This window comes from Dermacentor silvarum, chromosome 2 (assembly GCF_013339745.2).
Source record: "Dermacentor silvarum isolate Dsil-2018 chromosome 2, BIME_Dsil_1.4, whole genome shotgun sequence".
In the NCBI taxonomy this organism is placed as follows: domain Eukaryota; kingdom Metazoa; phylum Arthropoda; class Arachnida; order Ixodida; family Ixodidae; genus Dermacentor; species Dermacentor silvarum.
Window position 1 is genome coordinate 58981019 of NC_051155.1, and position 23454 is coordinate 59004472.

Sequence of the window (23454 nt, forward strand, 5' to 3'; positions counted from 1 at the left end):
ATTGCTTTGTAGTCATTGTAGTCACACGTCGACCCCATGGTCATCATTTCAAAACGGACATCTCATTGTCGTCGTGCCGTCCTCGTTATACTGCATTTATTGTCGTCACTGCATTGGCATCATACAGTTGTCATGCCGCCATGCTCATGGGCGACCTTGCAAAGCCAGTGCCATAGCAAAGTAGGATGATACCGGAGTATGTCGCGTACAGCGGGAACAACAGAAGTCTCAGAATGACTACTACAGATGTTAAATAAATGCGACTTCAGGAATTCGGTGTGTCGCTACATTGCTTGAATGGTAATTGCATTACCGTCGACAGTCATAGTGAGATGAGTTCTTCCGTGATTTTTCTTCTTTTGATATAGTCGTTCGACGTATGCTGCTTGGATTATCTTTTCACGTTCCCGTCGCTGCCACGAGTTTATTGATGGCTTTTTCGGAATTGACCATAGGTCGGCAAAATAATTGGAACTCAGAACAACTCACAAAATTTTTTAGAGCACAGCCTTAGGCGCCCGTTCCTTCGGCGAGCGTCGGTGTTGTCCTTCGTAACTGAGTGAACGAGCACGGCGAAGGATGTAAGCGAGCGCGGAGCGTGGCGGGAGATGAAAGACGGCGATAGCAAAGCGTGCGAGGAGAAAAGTGGAGGAGGAGGGTATGGCGAAAGCGTGAGAAGCGTAATAACATACTAGACGAGCTTTGCAGCAACAATGGCTAAGAGATGGCCCCTGAATTTGTATGGAAACAAAGCGCTGCATGAGCGGAGGTCTGTCTGCGGCGGCTGCTGGAAATCGCGCCCACGCGACACCGACGTGCTGCCCCTCGTGATCTCCCGATTAGCGAGGCAGTCGCGCCACACTTCGCTCCGTTTCTTCTTCTTTCTGGGGTTTTACATGCCAAAACCAGTTCTGATTATAGGCATGCCATAGTGGAGGACTCTGGATTAATGTTGACCACCTGGGGTTCTTTAACGTGCACTACAACACAAGCACACGGGCGTTTTTGCATTTCGCCTCCACCGAAATGCGGTCGCGCGGCTGGGATTCGATCCCGCGATCAGCAGCGCAACGCCCTAGCTGACTGAGCCACTGCGGCGGGTACTTTGCTCCATTTGCTTTCCAACGTGCTGCACGAGACAGATTGTCCGTGCCAGCCAATATCTCACAAAATAAAAACACATATAGAGCTGCGCTCAAATTCAGCATTTGGAAATTGTAATCATTGAATTTTTTTCTAAGGCTCATTTGGACTCGGACTCACCAAATTTTCAGCCGGGCACTCACTCGGATTAAGACTCACCAAATTCTGCTTAAACGGGCTCCCTCAGATTCACCAAAATTTTGCTTAGCCATACTCACTCGGACTCACCAAAGTTCTACTCAGCCGGGCCTCACCCAGACTCAGAGCTTAGTCTGAGTGAATCAACTCATGAGGGAGTTTGCCGACCTATGATCATATGGGAAGTTTACAAGGTCAATGTGCTGAAATACAAGGTGTCCTTCATTACAAAAGCAGCATGAATACAGAAAAGTTCTGGGGTTTTACATGCCAAAACCAAAATCTGATTCTGAGGCACACTGTAGCAGTGAACTTCAGGTTAATTCTCACTATGAGGCTCTTTAACGTGCATCCAATGCATGGTACACGAGCATTTTGGCATTCTGTTCCCATCAAAATGCAACTATTCTTGTATAAGGCAATTGCACTGGTATGGTACAGGATTTTAATCTAATGACTTGGCTATGAGAGATGGTATAATGGGGGGCTTTCGGATTAATTTTCACCACATAATGTTAATAATGTCCACAAATTATAAAAATTTGGGGCGAAACACAGCTTTGGTTTTGACAAGTATCGATTGAGGCAGGATAACATAAAAAGGCAAAACAATTTAATAAATGTTAGCATCGTGCAGCCAAAGTCTGGGATGAATACTTGCCTTTTATTAGCGCATGACAGCACATGAACATACATAAGAGCATACAGAAGAAAATGCACTATTTTCACATATGTGCATGCACTGCATGGCTTTTTTCTATTGTCTTTTCCAGTGCTGCCTGCGTCGTTTGAAAAAAAATATATATATATATTTCAAAGCCTTCTAATGAAAACACTTATTGCTTGGTTCCGGCAATACAAGCAGAGAGTAAAAATAGAAAACTTCACATTGCAAAGAATGATTGGCAACTTGATACAATGGTACGATAATAACCACTTGAAGAGCTGACTAAACTTCAACTGCTAAGGAATTGTGAACATCCATATGCAATGATAACCTAAGAATGCTGTGGCGAGTGAGCCTTACAAAAAAAAAAAATGTGCCAGCAAATCGCCTTCACTACCTCGTCATCCACTTGCGCTACACCTGTCCACCTTTGTGACAGCGTGCAGTGGCTTGAGCATTTCCTATGAAAGAAGGATGCAACTCAACTCTGATTACACTAGTTGTGTTATTTCTCCATCGTCTCTCCTTGAAAGGAGGTTCCAGCCACCCTTATGAATGCAAGCAGCTGCCTTACAAGAGGATGGATAGGGGAAGAAAAGCAATTGGCCAGTCCATGATATTTGAGGTGTTCCTCTGAACTCTTGACCTTCCACTGATAGAGATTGCGTGCAAGCAAAAATGCAAGTTTTTCAAAAGCAGAGAGCTCAGAAGCAAGCGGTAGAACAACCCTTACAAAACCTCGAGCTGCAAAAATAGCAATTACTACCATATTGTTCAACATGTTGAGCATGCTCCAGGGTATCTTTGTTGAGAGTACTTTGAATAACATTGTATGGCACGCTCTACACAGATTCTTGCCAATGCAATGCTTTGTGTTCTTGGTGCTTCCATTTTCCCAGACTGTTTTTTGACCCTTCTAGTATTCTTGTATTGTGGTCTGACGAGCTCTTTTAAACAATTCTCACAAGCTTCTTGCACTAAGAATCCTCGTCGGCCATCACCAGCATCAGTTAGAACAGGTCCAAGTCACCACCTTTCTCAAATATAGCTTTGTCTGGTAACCTTCCATATGCTTTACTTACAAATGCAATTACAGCACCAGGACCGGGTGTTACTCCAATCATAAATTTGCATGTGAAACATTTTCTTAAGAAAAGAATAAGTCCGCAATGCAGATTGGAGCTATTTTGATTTTGAAACTGGAATTTTTATGTAATTCCATCAAGCACGCCTTTTGGTACACTTTAACATGAATGGTCATGTTCTGAAGAATCTGATATTCTGGAGACAAAGCTATAGCAGTCAAAAATACTTTAGCCAGAGCTTCTGTTTTGCGCAAAATTATTCTGGTACATGTGGCAAGAGAACAAGATAAGTTTTTCATGGAGCTCGTTCATACATTGTGCTTGTGCTTCATCATTGTTAAGGCTATTCTCTCCTTCATTGTCAGTGTTTGTTCAAGAGCTTAGGAGTTCTCTTATGGCATATCACAGTGTGTCAAGAAGATATGATGAAAATCCAGTCGGTGAGTTGTCGGTGATTATTGATGCTGCTCGCGACGTCACCTGAGGTAATTTATATTAGTCTTTTCAGTAGCTCCGCAGGGTGGATCTCATGTTGGCCAGGATTTGCGCCACTTCTTCTTCATTTCCAGTGTACACGTTTGCCACAAGTTCCTCAGTCTTACACTCGAGATGTTCTTGGGGTGTCTCCTGCAGTAAGAAAATGAGTTCATAAAGCATGTTTCTTAAATCAGATGTTCCTTTTATCTACAGAGTGGCTTATCACAGTATGATAATTTCAACGAGAAAACATTTAATATTTTGATGATTAAAATGAGCTGTAGTACCAGAAAGGAGGATTCAGCAAGTACACTGAAGCACAGAAAAGAAGTAAATTATGGTGCAAAGAAAAGCAAAATGCTGCATTAGAAGCAGCAGATTAAAAACAATAAATCTAATGTTACACCGTAGCCTCTATGATAGCGCATAATAATGAAATAGGCACATTGTTAGCTACTCGTATGAAAAGTATCATAATGGTGGCCTCATTCGTGGTCTTTACACAACACAATTTGCAAACCACAAGTCTGGTCATGTGTCACAACACACATATGTGAGCCACTTTACAAAAACATAGTTATTATTGCAATTGAGTCAAAAGTTTATCATATATTCTTTCCACACCAGTCTCCCTTCATAGAATCTAATATTCCTGAAAACATATCTTCAAAAAATGCTGCACTCAAAAGATTTATGAAATGTAGTTATAATAATTTCTTGAAGATGAACAGTGCTAGAACTACAACTGTTCTGTCCATAAATTTTTCAGAACGAGTAAATTATATAATGGCGGATGTCACCAGGATCTAAGCCTACATAAGTGGAGTGATGGTCAAGGCCCTTCACAGTTCAGCGGTGCACAGCATGCTTCACCGATGCTGTTGTTTTTTTGAAAGGTGAGTTTTAGAATGTTTTTTTTAAGGAAATGATCGCAATGTTTTGACCACTAAACTGCGAAGTTTTCTAACATTGTTCAAACATGTCATTATCAGATCATATGGCGTTCATGAAAACAATATTGCCTGAATGAACAAGCATAATATGTGTGGAATGCTTAGGGCAGTTATCATTATAGGAAGTGCTCTGATATGATTAAAACATCTCTGAAGTCAATCTCTGAAGCCAATGATATCAGAGGAAATCGCAGCTTAGTTGTGTTCAACCTGTGTCAATGATAACAAAATAAAGTGTTAAAAACAAAAGAAGATGTCAAAGGGACAGTGCACAGACTCACAATCAAGTACTAAACTTAAACAACTTAAAAAAATCAAGAAGCTCTCTGAAGTTATACTTGCTCTGAGTACTACAGTGAAGGCTATGGAAAAGGCAATAAATGTTCAAACTGCAAGAACTCAGATAAATACTTCATTGGTGCCATTTACAGACCACCAAACAACTTTGTTGAGGACTTCCTTACCCCCAGAAATCGATGCGGATCTCAAAGAACTTCACAAGAAAGTTGGTCATCACAGCTAGGCGACATTACCATAGACATCAAGTGTTCCTATAAGCAGAGCATTAACAATTATTTAAATTTGCTGACAGGTTATGGATTAATGAATGTGATTCAAGATTACACTCGTAAGAAATGGTGGGGAGATAGCTTTACTGAATCATGTATTGATCATATATAAGTATCAACAGCGATGCCAAATATACCAGGAGTTATTCAACAAAAAGTAGCCACCCATCTTGTAGCATTAGCATGTTTAAACACTAGACAGGATGTAGAACAGCCTTGTCAAGAAGGTAGCGTAGATTATAAATAACACTACGATAAACATACTACAGTTAGCAAAATCTGCCAAAGTATGTATAATTACATGCATGGAAGCTTATGACAACCTAGTAAGCCTGCTTTATGATTTATACTCATTCGCAAAGAAGTAGTGCTAAAGCAAAGTTACCAGACAACAAAATGATAAATATGAAAATAATACAGCTTTGTGAAAAGAAAGACTATGTAGAAACACTGCAGAAAGGAACCACAGAATGTGTCATTGAAAGAAGAGTATAGGATGCTTCAAAACAAGGTAACGTCAAAGCTAAGATTAGTAAAGAAACAATAATTTTTGCAGGATAATGTTAACATATGCACAAAGAAGGTCCCAATTCCAAGAGATTATGCTGCAGTTGACGGAGAGTAGGAACACCTAAGAGCCATCAGACGCCGATCAGAAAGAGCCTACCGACGGAGCGGAAGTTTAGAAGCATACAAAAACGCTCAGAAAATTCACAATGTAATGCGCAGACGCATGGAAAATTTAGGCAAATGGCGCTGGCGCAATTTCTGCAGCACGCTGTAGAATTTTTCTAGTAATTCGCTCTTTAAGCAGCCCTGTAACACAGAGCTTCCCATTTCATGCTCTCGCTGTAGCCCGGGACACATTTGAGGTAATAGTTGCAGATGAATTTTGCGAGCTTATTTCCAGACCTGCTTTTTCATCACAATGTGCACAATTTTATAATTCAGTAGTGTTAGCTAACCAGAAAATAAATGCTTGTTATTGGGCACAACATTCTCAATTAGACCCTGCATTCACAATAAGTGGGCTTCAATGTGCAATTGCATCATGTCGCCAAAAGTCTGCTGCTGGGCCGGACGGCATTACATACAATATGCTAAGAAACCTTGGGCCAACAGGTACAAATGCTCTCTTAGACATTTATAATAATCTATGGATAGAAGAAACTGTACCTGATTCTTGGAAAGTCGCTCGAATTATACCAATTTTAAAACCGGGTAAGACGCCCTTGTAAGATTCGGGTAAGATTCCCCGGCAAGCTAGTCGACGAGTTCATCGAGCGTCTGCATTTCCAGAAGAAGTTCCTTCTTCGAGATTTGCCCCGAGCCACGCCGAGATCGTCTGACAAGACCAGCACGGTGAATACGATTGGACACTTAGTGTTCCTTTTCATTTTGTACTTTACGTGTTGGACTCTCAGTGCTTGTCGTTAATTATTTTCCTGTGTTTTGTGAATACCCATCTGATTTGTATTGTGTTGTGTCTAGCCTAAGTGTGCAAGTGTGTGTGTAACTGCCTTGTGTAAAGAATATATTTTGTTGTGTTTTGACAACTCTGGGCTCGACTCTGTCTTTGGACAGCAACCGGCGTTCGCTGGCGCACCAGAGGGCCCATTCTTAATTGTCCTTGCTTTCGTGGAATTATTTTCGGAAGCTGATAAGTCGGCTTTGGAATTTGGTCCGGCGTCTGCACCTCGTTCACGGGGACTGTGACAAACTGATTACGCCACCCAATACGCTATCACGGGGGCTCTCCCGGCCAGTTGCGCCACTGACGTTAGACTTTTTCTTGCGTGACATTATCTTGCTTCATGGCGCCCCGCGACAGTTGCTTAATGACCGTGGTCACAACTTCCTGTCGAAAGTTATCTCGACATTGTGCGTTCCTATTCCACTCAACACAAGCTGACTACCTCATACCATCCTCAAACCAATGGCCTGACGGAGCGGCTAAACCATCCACTTACCGATATGCTGCCCATGTACGTTCCCAAGGACCACCACGACTGGGACATTGCCCTTCCTTATGTCACATTTGTCTATAATTCTTCCCGGCACGACACTGACGGATTTTCTCCATTTTATCTACTGTACGGTCGCGAACCGACCTTGCCCCTTGATACGGCACTTCCTCCTGCTGCGACCTCAACAAGCGAGTATGCACGCGATGCCATCGCCCTCACCAACCATGGACGCCAGCTTGCCCGTACTCGAGTGACGGCCTCGCAAACACTCAGCAGTCTGTACAACACCCGCCACCGTGACGTAGTTTTCCCCTGGTGCGCTCGTGCTCCTGTGGTCGCTCTCTCGTCATGTGAGCCTTTCAGAGAAGCTCCTTTCGCGATACATAGGGCCCTATCGTGTGCTGCGCCAGGTGGTGCCTGTGACGTACGAAATTGTTCCTGTCAGTTCGACCTCGCCCTCTACTCTGGCATCTAGTGATGTCGTGCACATCAGTAGGCTCAAGGCCTACTACACTGCTTCCGAGTACGGCGTTTAGTCGCTCCGGGATGGCGCTTTTGCCGCCGGGGGTAGTGCTACGGAACAGTATTTACAATGACGAAGAGGCAAGCAGTGTGAAGACGACGACGATTAGAGGCTAGCGTGGGCTTTTGCCTCTCGGCTAAGTGCGACGTATTTGTTTGTAAATATACTTGTATATAGGTTCTTGTCTGCGCCTTCCTACTGCAACAACACTACCAATTTTAAGATTCAGATAGGCCAAGGTACAATTTAAGTAGCGCTCAAGGTAAAAACATTAGGCATTATTTTTAAGAGCATTTAATCTGGAGCTCACATGTAAAAAACATACTTTAAAACAGCAGAAATTTCCAGAATGCTCTGCAAACTCTCATATGTGCTACCTAAAAAACACGGTCCAGTGTGCTTGTGAAACATTAAAGAAATTTTTTATTGAACATCATGAGCCTCCCTGTGTCACCATTCTGCTTGTTTCTGGTTCTCGAAAGAAAACTTGACTTCCTGCAAGAATAATTGGTTAGCGCCTTGAACATTTGCCATTATCGACAGTGCCGAGAGTGCAGGTGCTCTTGTCATGTTCTTTCGCATTGTTCGTTGTTTTGCTCACGTTGAGAGTTAGCGTAGCGTTGTTTTTACTTGTGCTTATTCTCCCAGGGTGTGTTCATCATTTTTACAGCATTTCGTTTTTTTGTTTCGCCATTTTCAGTTCTTAGTCTGTAAATAACTGATGATTTTTTTTTCTTTTAAAGAACTCCCTTTAATAGAGGGTGAATCCAGATAAGAACGAACAGGTGGTCCTGGTCACCATTCCGATTTTGATGAAATTTACTTTAGGTGCAGGTTTCGGGCCCGGAACAATGATTCTGAACTTAGTTTTGCGGAAAAAAAAATTTGTTCATCTGAAAAAAAAAAGCACAAATTTCGGCCGTCGAAAACACTATTCCGCCAGTTTTGCGATTTTGAACTTTGAGCGTGCATAGAGAAACAATGGTACACTTTCCAATCACAATATTTTTTCCCACAAAGAACAAGTGAAATGCTACCTTATAAGTATTTTATTGCACTTTACTACGGAAGGAATTTTTTGAAAAAAAAAATCACAAACATGGTAAATGGACCAAAATATCTGTGATTCAGGAATTTATTGCCCTAGACTAATTAAAGTGAGGATAATAAATCTAGGTGTGCATGAACATTTAAGTTTTCACATTTCACAAAATAATTTTCGTTGCTTTGTCAAGCACCATTATATTCACTCCGGTTGAAGTCAAGGACGGTAACGGTGTCTACCACTGCGTGTAAAAAAATGTTGCATTATTTGAGTACCGAACAAGTTACAATGTGTCAAATGTGACCACACTCAGCCTAGAGACCGCAACAGAGATTTCCTGCTTTCTGATTTGCTGAGCTATGCAAGAACTCATTCAACGTAATATTGATTGTGCAAATATAATGCTGCCAACAAGCGATGCTGTCCTGTGTGTGTTACAACCTTTTTTAACTGCACAATTGTGCATGTTGTATGCCAATGTGGCCGAGGAAGAAGGCTGACGGCACTGTTGCCATGGGGTTATATTTTATTATCCTGTTCTTGCACCTTTTCAAGAACATGCGACATTCGATTTCACTGCCAAAGAAGTTGCTTATCCGAAGCAACTGTTCTTGCCACGAACAACTGCAGTTTGGAGTTATGGGTCCGCTTGCACTCCCCCATATGCCACGACTGAATACCAGGCCTTGCATGAACCGCAACCCATTCTCTTGCCTTCAATCACCTGAAAGATTCAATGTCAGCTTTTGGAGCGTAAATTAATGTAACCTTTGGTAGCTTAGGAGTCAAAACTTGCACCATATTGGAAGCAGAGTTGATGGCAGATGAGGCAGGATTGCGAAGGTTATGTAGCATTGCCTGGCGCTTCACAATGCCTCCGATTCTATCGCAAGCATTTTTCCCATGTCCAGTAGCGCAAAATAACCACTTGGCCGATGCATACCGGTTGTTTTTCAATTCATGAATTTGAAATTTGTTCTTGAAGTGAGCAGCAGCACCATCACTGACATAAGTAATATGAGCGTACACTGCGATGTGCTCTTCAAGCAATTCGAGCACCTTAGCCATGGCGTAGCATGCATGGGACGAGTCATGGCACATGTCATTGCTTACGACAGCAAAACTGTGCACCCCTTTCTTGGTCGTGGCCACACCGGTGAATATGGTGACTTGACTTTTACTCCAGTGATGAGACTGAATTTTGTCTGGTAGCGTGACTGTCCAGTTCTCTGCAAAATCGAAATGCAGAAAAACACTTGCTTTCTGCATAGACTTCTTTTCTTTGCTGATTGCTTCACCTTGAATCCGTCTGATGTAGTTGTGGCTTATCCATTTCTTTAGGTGCTCCAAGAATGCACTCAGGGTAGACTCTTTCTTTATTAAGTCAACTTTCTCCCTAGTCGCATATAATATTTTTTCATCTTCATGAATTCCAAGGTCAGTCAATGTGAGAGCTCTGACCGTCGGACAAGCTGGACACTCTCCAAGTTCGCACTTAAACGAAAAGGGACTGCACAGGCAAAGCTAGCGAAAGTCTTCGGCACTTTTCTTCTGACCAGAGCTCTTTTCCAGCGCACATACTGCCAATTTTATGTTGGCACAATACACACACACACACACACACACACACACACACATACTTCCTGTGTTGGCGTGGGCGTGACCCACTTCGGTCGCAAAGAGTAGAACTTAGTCCGACCGATTGCAGTTTCAGGGTGAGCTTCCTTAAACATTCAGTAAGTTTCACGTATAGAGTGTGTCATTACACGTTTTGCAATAAATTCTTTCTTGCCATCCAGATTAACGGGAACCACATCCTTCTTATTTGAGCTTGGTTGGCTGCAATTAAACTCATCTTCAGTGTAATAGTCTAATGCTGCTTTGAGATCTTTCTGGCTTACCCTTTTTCTTGTGTAAGGGTCAGGGCCGGACCACACACCATGATTTTCTTTGTACTTTTTGGATTTATGGATCATGTAGCGTGTCACTGCTGGAATAACATGCTGTATCTCTTCGATGTCAAACGACTTTGGCAGCAAAGTTAAAAGACAACAACGCTCACTGAATGACTTCGAAGCTTCGAAGGCTTGCTTTAAGTTGTTCAGCCAGTCTGAACAGGATTGCAACTTTCTGTTGATGTCACAGGCTGGCTTTCTGGGTCATATGCTGCTGATATACTGGACTTAAAGTCTCTTCTTCAGAGCCTGCTCAATTTCTCTTTCCTTTTGCTTGGCATATGAGCTTCAATGTATTGTTTTAATCAAATGTGAAGGTTTTAGTGGCGAAACTTCAGGGCACCGCAGATACCTGTCGAGCTCTTGAACGGCTGCTTGTTTTGGAATGAACACATCCTGTGACGTAGATGCCTCCTCAGACTCAGATGAAACGTCATTTCCAGATGTTTCAACAAGTGTCGATGCATCCTCATGTGTCAATGTGCTAAGAAGCTGGCGAAGTTGAAGAACCTGCGATAAGTGCCTTGAAGCGAGTGACATAGTTCCCGCAGAGAAAATACGTTTCTCGAATAGAAACACTGGTGTCAGGCAGGTGTTGCCTTATTTGAAAAATGCCCAAGTCCTTTACGCTACGAAAGTTCTGCTGATACAAAATTTTCTTTTTGTGTCTCTGCAGATAGCACAAACCACGCGTTTCAGGCTATACTTTGCGGCTTCACCCATCACAGCAGAGGAAGAAACATGCGTCGTGCACTGGAGGTGTCCTCAGAAAAACTACCGGCAAACCTAATGTAATATACCTTGTTGACGCACTGACAGCTTTCGCCTTTCCCTTTCTACGTTCCTTATCTCATTCACTCTCCGAACTTCGGTGTCACAGGCAGGCGGACTCCGCTTACAATTGAAGCGGCACTGATGAATCGTGAACGCCCTCTGCCGCAAGCTGTTGCCGCAACGGATCGCCTGCTAAAGATTGCTAAGCGCTGGATCGAAAGACAAAGCTTGAGGCACCATGCAACCTGGTGGCACTTTTCTTTTCTCTTATTTTTATTTTTTGAGGGCTTCTTTATGAGTATGTGGGTACAATTTGTTTTTAACGACCTGCGTCTGACTTGCAGCACAATATCAGTGAAACGGCCGCTAGGCTGAGTGTGGTGACATTTGACGCATTGTAACTTGTTCGGTACTCAAATAATGCAAAGTTTTTTTCACGCACAGTGGTAGACACTGTCCTTGACTTCAACCAGAGTGATATTCAAAAAAATTAAAAATGGCCTTTTTCAGAAAACTATTTTCAAATTTCGATGTTTTTGGCAAACCACTTATGTTTCAGTGCAATTTTTACATATAACGGTGCTTGACAAAGCAACTAAAATTATTTTGAAACAATGTGAAAACTTAAAAGTTCATGTGTACCGAGTTTTATTATCCTTACTTTGCTTAGTTTAGAGCAATAAATTCCTGAATCACTGGTTTCTTGGTCCGTTCACCATGTTTGCGATTTTTTTTCCAAAAAATCCTTCCATAGCCAAGTGTAATAAAATATTCATAAAGTAGCATTTCACTTGTTCTTTGTGGGGAAAAAATAAGGTGATCGAAAAGTGCACCAGTGTTTCTCTATGCGCACTCAAAGTTCAGAAATCGCAAAACTGGCGGAAAAGCACTTTCGACGGCTGAATTTTGAGCATTTTTTTTTTCAGCCGAACAACACTTTTTTTTTTTCGGAAAACTAAGTTCAGAATCATTGTTCTGGGCCCAGAACAAAGTAAATTTCATCAAAATCGGGAATGGTGACCAGGACCACCTGTTCGTTCTTATCTATCCTAGAGCTATTTACTCGTTTGCTTGTTGATGGTGTCATTTTTTTTATGACCTCCAAGTTTGTTTCTATTTCTTTTCTGAGGGGCTTCATGTTTTGATTTGCCTTGGCATAAAACATCCTCCAAAGTCACATGTCTCACGCATTTCCTTGATATCTTAACAAGTCACAAGTTTTACTTAACAAGTAAATGTAACGTAGGGCAGTCTATGCATTACTCTTAATTAAAGAGCACCCTCACTGCAGCAGAATTGTTTCGTGGCAGTGTCATAATTTGAAAGAACACAACATAGAAACAGTATCACTCAGGTCCCGGGCACATGAAATGCCACTTAGGTAACAAAGCGATTGCAGCTTGTGTGTCAAAGTTTGACTTTCATGCACACATGGACATGTGTGCATGAAACCTGCTTTCATGAGCCCCTGTGGGTTAATATTGTACGTACTCACCTCTAGTACTTCTGGCTTTATATATCGCTCATTTGGAGTAACAGGAGTGCCAGAGGTCGATGATCCAGCACCACTTGTTGCTTTCTGCATTGACAAGAGTGAAGATACATTAAACTTGCTTTTATGATGAAACAATAATTAACCATTATTATTTATTTAATTATTTTTAATTTCAAAGTACCTTACCGGCCCAAAGGGTAGCATTGAGTAAGAGGGGCGTCATAGAACAAATGACAACAGGAAACCGATACAGTTTTCAGTAGCCACAATGTATCAGAGAAAACACTAAAAGAATGTTCGATGTCACACAGTTCTTCAATGTCAACATAAATCCTTTATAAAGTGCAGAACTTCGGGCTCAAAAGACTGAACATTTAGTCAGTATGGTCAGAGAAATTTGTAGCAAGGTACTGCAGTGCAGTAATACACTTTAAGACACAGTAAGACACAATACACTTTCAAACACACTGCAAAAAATTAGTCTGGTAATTGTGCATGCCTCGTATCTGTACAGTAAAGTCTGACAGATCACTTAGCATGCATTTAAAGAGACCCTGTTCTCACTTGCTGTGGACGTATATAAATGATGCCTGCATGTTAAGCATGTGTGATGGTGATATGGGTAAAGAAAATGGCACACTTTTCATACGCAGCCATTTCAAGTTGTTATGAGCACTGCATCCAAATACATGCTGGTGGCTTGCAAATATTTGCTTCTCGCATGAAAGCACGGGGTACTAAATATAACGCAGAAATACTTCAGTACTCTATGACATTACACCTTTGAACGCTGCTGCCTTCTGCGAAGCCTCTCTTCATCCCGCTGCTGGCATCTTGCTGCCTTCGCCGCATCAAAAGTACTGGACTGAGGCAAGTTCCGGCTAGGCACCGCTGTTTTCTTGAGCACACGGCGAGCGCAATATATTCCTGAAAAAAAAAAAAAAAGATCAACGGCAAATATCGCCATCGCATTTGATCAAGACAGCATAAAGGCGTTGGATCAAACTGAACAGCCACTGTCCAAATTGACGCAACGATCTCGTTCTACTTAAGACATGCAATGCTTTTCGAGCAATACAAGATTTGTTATCGCTAGCTGAAACATGTTCCGCCACTCGCACTAATCGCCGAGCGAGTTAGATGCTGATTCCGTCAGAAGCCCCTTAGTGCGCAAGAAGGGTGACCCTAGCGAAAGCATGCCAAGCTAGCGACAACAGCGTCCGATCGTGATTCACGCTGAACGGCAAAATGATTGTATACTTATGACCGATGTAGCGATGTAGGCGACTATGCGAAGCAAAATAATTAGCGTTAGCTGCACATCAATTTAGTTAAAGCACTTTGCCATCACAAAAGAAAAAGAACAAAGAAACACAAGCTCAGGTAAGTTCTCTTACCTGGGAAAAAGTAGTCATCTGGCTGAAAATGCCGCGAGCATACAACCATCGTTGGCGATACGGGCTTGGCCATCCGTAGTTTCTGGATCCATAGCTGCCTTCTCTTCGCCTCGTTGGCTTTTGGGAAACGATGGAATGATAACTCGCTACTTTTCCATCTTGTAGATGTGCAGTACGGCACACTGCAATGCTCTTTAGACTTCCTTTTGCAGGGCTGCTCTGACGGACGACAACGAAAGCGAAGTATCCATAACCGTTGATCGAAACAGAGCTTGACAGGCGACTGTGAATACGGCATTCACTCGAGCGGCGCGCACGGATCCCGGATAGAATGCTTCGCGGCGCGGCCGCGCTGTGGCGTATGTTTGGTGAAAATTAAGATACTTGGCGATATTTCCATGCTCCTTTTCCCATGCACCTGCGTATGCGTTTCTGAACACCATGCAAGCTGAATTAAAAGGTGTGAACCACACTTCGTGAAAATAAATAATGTATAAAACGTGCGAAATTTGTATTTACAATCACTTCCGGCGCATACAACTACTAAAAGCGTAGCCTTTGAGATTTGTTTTGTTTTTATACGGGTGTCGCACAGCACACTACTATTGCTCGCGATCAAGCCCGATCCGGACCGAATTTCTCGGTCGTGATAGGCTCCTTTGCGCAAGCTGCACGAGGAAGCCAATCGCAGTCGAGAATTTTGATCCGGATCGAGCTTGACAGCGATAAAAAGTGGTCGTGTGACCACGACCTACTGGAACTACAGACCTGCACAGATGTCCGGCTTCTATGGGAGCAGCTTGCGCCCACTTTCGTTCAACCGGTGGCCATAGGTGGCGCTTTTATAACCTGTTCGTCTGCTACTCGGCGGGTGGCTGGGCGGCGTTCGAATACATTTTCCTTCCTCCATGTTCGAATGTATGCGCCTGCTCTTCTGTAGCGGGCTGCTAGCATATGTGACAATTTCTTACGAAGACAACAGCTAGTGTGTAAAAATTGTTTAAGTGTACTCATTGTATTGGCATGTAATAACGCGTAAAATAGTACACGAATTCTTTCTAGGTTTGATATTATGCGGAAATTTCGCGCCGCTCCACACACACAAAAAAAAAAAAAAAAAAAAAAAAAACTCACTGATGGAGTGATTGTTCACGTGTTTGTTCGGCCGTCAAATATGCATCGCAAAGCTTTTATGAAATTGCGAAAACTGATGCTAGAGTCCTTGCTTTGTTCTGATTTACATGATGGCACACAGCAATATACCACAATGTGATCGTTTACGTTTTCCCGTCTGTAATTAACTCAAGCAAGCTGCATGTAGCTAAGGCTGAAGTTACATGCCTTCTGCAGCGTCTGCAGATTCACGCAGTTTGTGTGTGGTCTGCGTACGTATACATATCGTCTGCGTGATTCTTTTAAATGTCCTTGTTCATATCAATATATCAAGTTCTTTATTATTGTAGTTCTTTATTACTCCATTGTACTATATTTTATTCTATGAATCTTCTGGTAATCAGATTTTTTTCCTCTACTGCGAAGGCAACGGGAGGAAATGTTATCGTCTGCCGGCTGTACTCGTTTTTCTTTCTTGCACCGCTCTTCCTACTGTACCTCGTGATTGAAATGAGAAGGAATCATTCGCAAATTTTGTTTTCTTTTTTATTTTCGTGAATTTATGCATTTACAAACAATGTAAACGATCTGGGGCTGCCAAAATAGCGGCACGAGCGCTGGAACAGATCGCAGAAGCAGACGACAGCGAACAGGTTATAACTAGCGCCACTCTGCTCGTACGTTCTATCCCTAGCGGCAAAAGGGTTGAACTAGACCAGGCGTGCTGGAGCAGGGAGATCTGTGCAGGTCTGTAGTTCAGTAGGTCGTGCGTGTGACACCGGTATTAGAGGAAAATGTAGCTGGAATTTGGATTTGAACACCACCTATAAAACCACAAAAATAAATTTAATACTTTTCCATAAGCCAAAACACTTATTTGTCATTTGGGTGAGCTCATAACAAAGCAAATATATACTGTATGTGTTCGGCAGATAAGTAAGCTGGCACGCCCAAACAATTTTACTCAAAACGTAGTTGCAAAACTATCGGCAGAGAGTGCTGCCGTGCCATGCGCCGTGTTTTTGACAGCGTCGCCATCTGTTAGCCGGGCTTGGCGGCTCGTTTCGTCTGTGATCGGTGTGTCTGCTTGCCTGATTGTGAAGTGGTCGCTCAAATGCAGCTTTCAACGCTAGTATTCCTGGGTATGTTCCGCTAACATCCTAGTTACATTTGTACTAATAGATTGTTTAAAACAAAGACTTAAAAGCGAACTTTGGAAGTGCAGTCTGGGGCAGCCCTGTGAAGGCGGTAGTAATACAGCGCCTTGCAGGCGCTTCGCGTCACATGATTGTTTCGCTTACGGTCGGTGCAGCTTTCATCGTGCCTTTTACACTCATTCTCGAATCATTTCACTGCAACTTTTACATTTTTTTTTTCGTGACGCTCACGCAGCATTTTTACTCCGGCTTTACTTACTAATTGGAATAATACACGCTCACCACCGTTTATCAAGTTGAGTTATTTGCAACACGGCCGGTGCTATGATAAGCACTAGTGTTGTCTCATGTAACCAGGCATGTCACTGCAGTTAGAACGTAAATAACGGCGATCTGCACACTTTGCAGCTGCTAGTGGATCTAGGAGAGCCAGAAAATGTTAACTTGTAAAGTGCGGCGCGATTTGATTCAGTCCATGTAAAGGTGAACTGCTTGACGTGACAGTACTGTGGGCACAGGGCTCTTCTGGCCACTTCGTTGAGGTGTCGCTCCGTCTCTTTTGCAGGTTTAGTCGGCGCAGCATGTGCGACCGAAAGGGTCTTCATTCCGCTCGCACCTCAGGCGGTGAAATTCGTGTCCAGCGAGACCATCAAGTCGTCGCAGATCGGCGATGTCTTGTCGAGCATTCTTGGTTTTACCGTTAAACCGGTAAGCACACTGGCTCCATGGCCTTCGCTTAATCCCGAGAGGAAATATGCGCCAGAGAGTTTAGTAGGACCTAGAGTGGAGCCTGCAAATGTAGGAGAGACTTGTTCTTTTTTGTGGAAATAGCCTACTTCAGAAATTTTTCCTGTCTGACGACAGCCCATGCGTTGTTGCGCCGTGTCCTCTTCAGCTGTTCGTGTACTTTCATAATAACTAGACATGTGGGAGCACAGGGATGTTGTTTTCAGAAACAGAAAAATCTGTTTCAATAGAATTGGCTGTTTTTTTTCCCACAGTATTCACAACGAAATGATGGCAGAAAAACAAGTGAAGTTTTTGTGCTCAAGGTGGATGAATACAGTGAGTCATAAACATGATTCCCACATGGCGTTAGTGAAATACTGATATTGGGGAGTATTAGGCTTTGTGCACTTGAAGTCGGGGGATGCAAACTTTCAGGCATATAAGAGTGTGCAAGCAATGGGGCTTTGAGTATGCAAAGACACTTGGGCGCAGTATTTCTGAATCTCTCTGTTTATGTTGTAAAATGGAGCTTCATGTATGTTTCATCAAGTGTTGTCAGGTTTGTTTACATGTGACAGAACAGTACTATGATTAGACCATGCTGCTAATTGTGTGGGACTTGAGTGTGGTTGTCACTTTGGAGGAAATAATCTGAGCTGTTAGCAGAGTCAACAATCTTTCCCAATATGCTGGTAGGTAGTCACATTTGGGAGCTGCTGACATCTATCTCTTTATATCTGTCTTTACTCGCAGACAGCATTCTGTGGCAATGAAGGGAAAGCTATGGGGACGGAGCGCTCTGCACAAGTGTTACTTAGCCAAGTAGTCCAGCAGCATTTGACAGTACTTTTTGTTTCTCTGAATGGATACTGAATCAGCATAGCTTCCATGTGGGACAGTTTTGCATTTGCCCAGACGCAGAAAAAAAAAAGCTGAGAAAATGAGTCAGGTTTAACACTCCATGGTGTGTTTTGTTGTTTGTTTTCTCTTCTCCAGCTTAAACTAATGTGGATGAAAATGTGGGAATTTTGTCAGAAGCACTCTTACGTGTGCACACTTCGCCTTCATAGCTTTTTCTTCATTGCCACGGGAAGTTGTCCCGGAGTATAGTAACAAACGTTCAACACTTGTTTATCTCATCTGCTGGCCCCCTGAAAAAGCATGCTCTGTGCTCCAATATGTCGTGCAGGCAGAATGCAGTTGCAACTTAGGCCATGCTAATAGATTTTCAAGTTATGTCCTGAAGGGTTATTTATGGTGATATTACTTCAATCCACCTGCTGCGGTGACCTGGTGGTAGTGCCATTCTGTTACTGATAAGGTTGTGGAATTGAATCCCAACCATGGCATCTGCATTTCAATTGGGGCAGAATGGAAAAACAGTGCATACCTTTTCAGAAGCGTGTTAGTAATATTAGCAGTGTATTGTATTGTATTGGTTGAAATTAATCCGGAGCCCTCAACTCTCTCATCCCTCATAGCCCACTGTGCAACTTTGGCATATAACTCCATCGAAGTTTCGAAGCTACCGGCGCCATGTAATATCGTCATATGCAAGGTTACCATAGATGGCTGGTATTGGCCAATAGCTCACATACATCAAGAAGGGTGTTTGGATCAGTGGACTTCTTTCTACTGTTACTGTGTATATTAATTGACGAAGTCAACTAGCAGGCGACTAACTTAGTTGAAAAGGCAACAGTCAGTGAAAATCTGCTTTCCAAATTTTGATAAGAATTATGCACTTCCGAAAGAAGCCGACTATCGTCGGTCCACACTCGGCCACCCACGTAGAAACGAAACTTGGCCACACTGCTTATCGGTGTCATTCCCATTGGGTCTTGCTAATTTTTGTTAGTTTTGAACACTCAACTTGCCTTGAACCACGCAAAACTTAAGCCCGGACCACACGTATACTACGCCTGCTGTGCCTCATGAGAAATTGTGATTAGCATCTACAAGCGACACATGCCAGCTTGCATTCCCTCCTGGCCATCGTTGCTCCTGGCCAGACATCTTGGCAGACATAGCTTTGTATTTAGCTATTGATAACACTTCAGAATGCGCAATTTGAATTTGTCTGCTATCCCTGCAGGGCAAGGTCGATCTGCACCACATAGTGCAGCCAGACTGGAGCACATGAGCGTGCACTCCATCCCAACTGTGCACATAACAAACACACTACAGTTGCTCGATCCTAGCTGCATCTGCTGCCCATCGTAGATACCACGGCTGTCGCGGGTGCCGCCACGAGCCATCTTGCCATTGAGATATGTCGAGAACCACATGCTCTGATTCCCCCCTCTGTGGGTTGTATGGCTTAGGGGCGTGGTGACATGAGCGAGTCCGATCGCCCACATCCGACTAGGACAGTTCATCTGCTTCCCGAGTTACACCTTCAAGGTGATTTGCTTTGTAGCTCATCACGTTAGGAATCCTTTCGACACTAATCCTGAGTGTGGCATCCATCGCCGAGCCGATGTGCGCGCTGCTGACATACTTGCATGAGCGAAGACATTTCCTTCAAGCCTCAGAAATTGTGTAATAGCCATAGAAATACATGCCAAAAGAAATGTGCTACCAACGCCACTTGGTACGTGAAAAGACAGCCGCGCGCAACTATCTTGTACAGTGTAGCATGCCAAAGTGATGACCAACATTAATAAAGTAACAGCGACCAGAAATATCTGTTGCCAAAAGTGCCCGTCAATTTCTGCTGGAAGAAGCTCAGCATTCTGAAGAAGCCAAACAGATACAACACAAGTGACTAAAAAAAATGCCATAGGCAGGGCACCTCAACCAGTGCCACCCCATTCCTTCAGAACGGAGGACGTTGAGGAGGAATGAGAAACATAAATATTGCGCTTGTATCTACATTTGTACTAGGTCTTATTGAAAAATTATTTCGCTAGTATATTCCTGGGAGGCACAATGAATCGACCCAAGATGTTTGAGGGTCCAAAGAAAGGTGGTTCAGGACACCTTTAAAGGGATCATGTAGTGCTACCATAAGAATTCGAAGATTTGTACTTGTCATAGTCTCCAGTGTTTAAACAACCAATACTTGTTTCTTGTGGCATCAACAAACCACCAAAACATTTACTAGAAGCATTTCTTTCTTGGGTACAAGGATTGACACCATACGGTATGGCTGGCATGTGTCCTGTGGCTCTCGGAAAAAGCAAATGCTGCACAGTGAGTCTGTGAAGCCCAAGATGCCATGTTATGCATGAAAATACAAGAGCAAACCTCGAGTGTAACTGAGAGACATGTATGATGTCACTGATTACATGGCAATTTAAATCGTGTTTCAACAGTGTATCAAATAAAGCTTTCCTAACATGCCAATTTGGTCAGCATATAGCTACAGTAAAACCTCGTTACAAGAGACACTCAAGGGACCTGGGAAACCTGTCTCTTGTAACCAAGGTCTCTTGTAACCAAAAATTCTAAGAACACTGAATAGTCAGACTAGATCACTTTATTATACATCAGCATCAAAGTGTGTTTGAACACATCTACAGAAAATTGCTCAGGATGACTTGAAGTCATTCATAGTAGTTTGTTTTTTAGTGACTGCAGATTGTATTAGCTTCCTTCCCAACTTCTGGAGGGAAAGCACTACACTTTACAAGCCTTCCTGTTGCTCACAATACCTTTGAAGTGCTTTTAGATGTTCGTCAGCCTCAACTGCCTGACACTTTCTGCCCGCAATTTCCTCATCGTCGTCCTCCTCCTCTGGTTCATCTTCTAGGGCACATGCACCATTTACAATGCACGAGGATTGCATGATCTGTAAGCTCTTCGGAGCACACAAGGTCCACATCTGCAGACACAAACTCCTCGAAAGATTCTGGAACGTCTGCGGTCTCTTGGATGCAGGCCCATGCTCTATCTTCAGGACAGTTTTCCACAGGATCTTCCATCCTGGGTTGGTTGGAAGATCCGTGTCTGGGTTGTGTCTCTTCTGAATAGCGAAGAACTTACTCTAGGGACCTAAAAAGGTTGTCCTTAGTAACAGAGTGTCTCTTGTAATCATGTCTCTGGTATGCAATGTTGTTAACATGGCGAACATAGGAAAACCAACCAAACCATTTTCAAATGTCTCTTATAACCAAGTGTCTCTTGTAACCATGTCTCTTGTAACGAGATTTTACTGTATATGTATACAAGCTCCTTTATATAATGTCACGTTTTGCCAAGTTTAAAGTCACCCAACAGTTATGTAAAAACATCCGATGAGGTGGTGTTGCAGAGACTCCGTGTGGGGGTGGTACTTACCCCATCGGTCACCTATGCCTGGCCTCAACACCTTCGTGGATCATTTGCGGATACCTGCCCATATTGCCCAGCTTGAGCGTCCGCGGCAACAATCAAACACCTGTTGTGGACATGTCCTGGTCTAAACCAGGTCCGATGGCGCTACCTGAAAACAGTGGGCCTTCATCCTATGCGACCACCAGACTATGAATCATGGCTCTATGGAAGCAACCATTGAGCACTATTGCTGTTCATCGCCGAAACCGGCCTACATTGTTATATTTAATGGTTTATGCCGTTGGGCGAACTTTCGGAAAAAAAAAAAACCATCCGCTGCAGTAGTTTAGTGGCTAGGTATTGCGCTGCTAAGCTCAAGGTTGTGGGTTCAGTTCTGGCAATGGTGGCTGTAATTTGGTGGAGGTGAAATGAAAAAGCGCTTGTGTGCTTAGGTTTAGGTGCATGTTAAAGAACCGCAGTTATAGCGTCCTCGATCACCTTGCCCCGGGGTTGCCCCGAAACCAGAATGGTGCGCTGTGCACCGCGGTGGTGGCGCACTGCGGAGGGTCAACATCGAGGAGAAAACTGCACCCCGTGCAGATGCTTGCATGCAGGGCCACTTTGCCCCTGGCGCGCAAAACGTGCGCAAAACATGTGCGCGCACATTTTATTGTTTGCAGGTGCAGAGAATCCGCGGCAAGCACTCGAACCTTGTCAAACTGCGTGCTCCGACGTACCTGGTTGCAAGCACACACCAATGGATTTTATAATTAATGGCAAGAGACATCATGTGGCGATGTTGGTGGATGCCGCTATACGTTTCAAGCAACGCACGCGCGGGCAGTCGAGCGTATTGTCAGCAACACAGCGCGGTGCGCTTCTGCAGCCCGCTCCCAGCAAGTTCTAGTAGCACAAAGATGAGGAGCCAAATAATCTCCTTACTCCAGTGTCGTCGAGGCGCCTGACGACCTGTCAACGAACCTGTCCACTTTCGGCCGCTCTTCATCACATTGTTTTTGGACGAGGTCGATCAGCATGTCGTCTTCGCTGTCAGACGAACTTGAAAAAAAGCTCATGGATTGCAGGCAACTAGCAGCGCTTCTTTCTTATTGCCGACATCTCGACTATTTAACTCCTGTGCAACCGCAGCTATCGAGCCAGAGTGTGCGCGGTTCCGCAGTCGGCGGTGCGCGCCGCGCGTCCCACAGTGCTTGCTGGGATTGCACCCCGGCGCACCGTCGATTTTCTCGGTGCGAGTCAGGGCAACGGAAAACCGCCCCAACAGGGTGCACTTCCGGTGATCGAGGATGGTCGGTGCGCACCGGTGCGGTTCATCGAGGATGAAAGTGCGCACCAAGGCGCCCCGGTGTGCACTGGTGCGGGTGATCGAGGACGCTATTAGTCAAAATTAATCCTGGTGACCCCTACTATGGCATGCCTCGTAATTAGATTGTGACTTTGGCATGCAAGACCCGAGAATTTAATTTAATTGTAATTAAACTTCTTAAAAACAGCTTGGTTGTTGTTGCTGAATCAGGAGCACTTCACAGCACAGCAGTGGCAATGACATACTGCTGCTAAACATGAGGTCATCGGTTTGAGCTGTGGTGGCTGCATTTTGATGGAGGTGGAATTGAAAAAATTGGGCTCCAATCCATGTTGTGAAGGTGGTTGGCCAGCGAAGCTGTGGTATTACCTGATCTGACAGACCGATGTGACGTAGCACTACAATTGGGCATGAACCACTGGGTCCTGCCAAGCCTGACATGACGCCGTTGTGCATATGTATTGACGTTGCTGTTCCCGTCTCCACTCATCGCGTTCCCGCTTTGGGAGTCCTAACTGTGCGTGGCCTTTCCATAGTGCTATCACAACATAAATGAAATCAGTTGCTAGGCGGGTTCTTCTTTTACATATGAAAGTGTAGTGACATCACTGCCTGCTTCGTATGCTGCAGTTGCTAAGAAGCAGCAACTGCAGCTTATTTAACCGTAATCTTTACTGGGAAAT

The 23454-nt window shown here is 43.6% G+C and overlaps 2 protein-coding genes across 2 annotated transcripts in view; one reads left to right on the top strand and one right to left on the bottom strand.

Moving 5' to 3' along the window:
* Positions 1–1924: 1924 nt before the first annotated feature.
* Positions 1925–14829, bottom strand: LOC119441508 (THAP domain-containing protein 11). Its single transcript, XM_037706127.2, has 4 exons — positions 14189–14829; positions 13573–13718; positions 12792–12875; positions 1925–3660 (listed from the first exon to the last, which is right to left on the bottom strand). Exons 1-4 carry the CDS (start codon positions 14484–14486, stop codon positions 3538–3540), a joined length of 651 nt encoding a protein of 216 aa, XP_037562055.1. The 5' UTR covers positions 14487–14829; the 3' UTR covers positions 1925–3537.
* Positions 14830–16291: 1462 nt separating this feature from the next.
* Positions 16292–23454, top strand: part of LOC119441509 (renin receptor-like) — a 42942-nt gene continuing 35779 nt past the window's right edge. The window contains exons 1-2 of the mRNA XM_037706128.2: positions 16292–16443; positions 17024–17166. Coding sequence (XP_037562056.1) covers positions 16416–16443; positions 17024–17166 — 171 coding nt within the window. The 5' untranslated portion in view covers positions 16292–16415. The remainder of the gene's footprint in view (positions 16444–17023; positions 17167–23454) is intronic.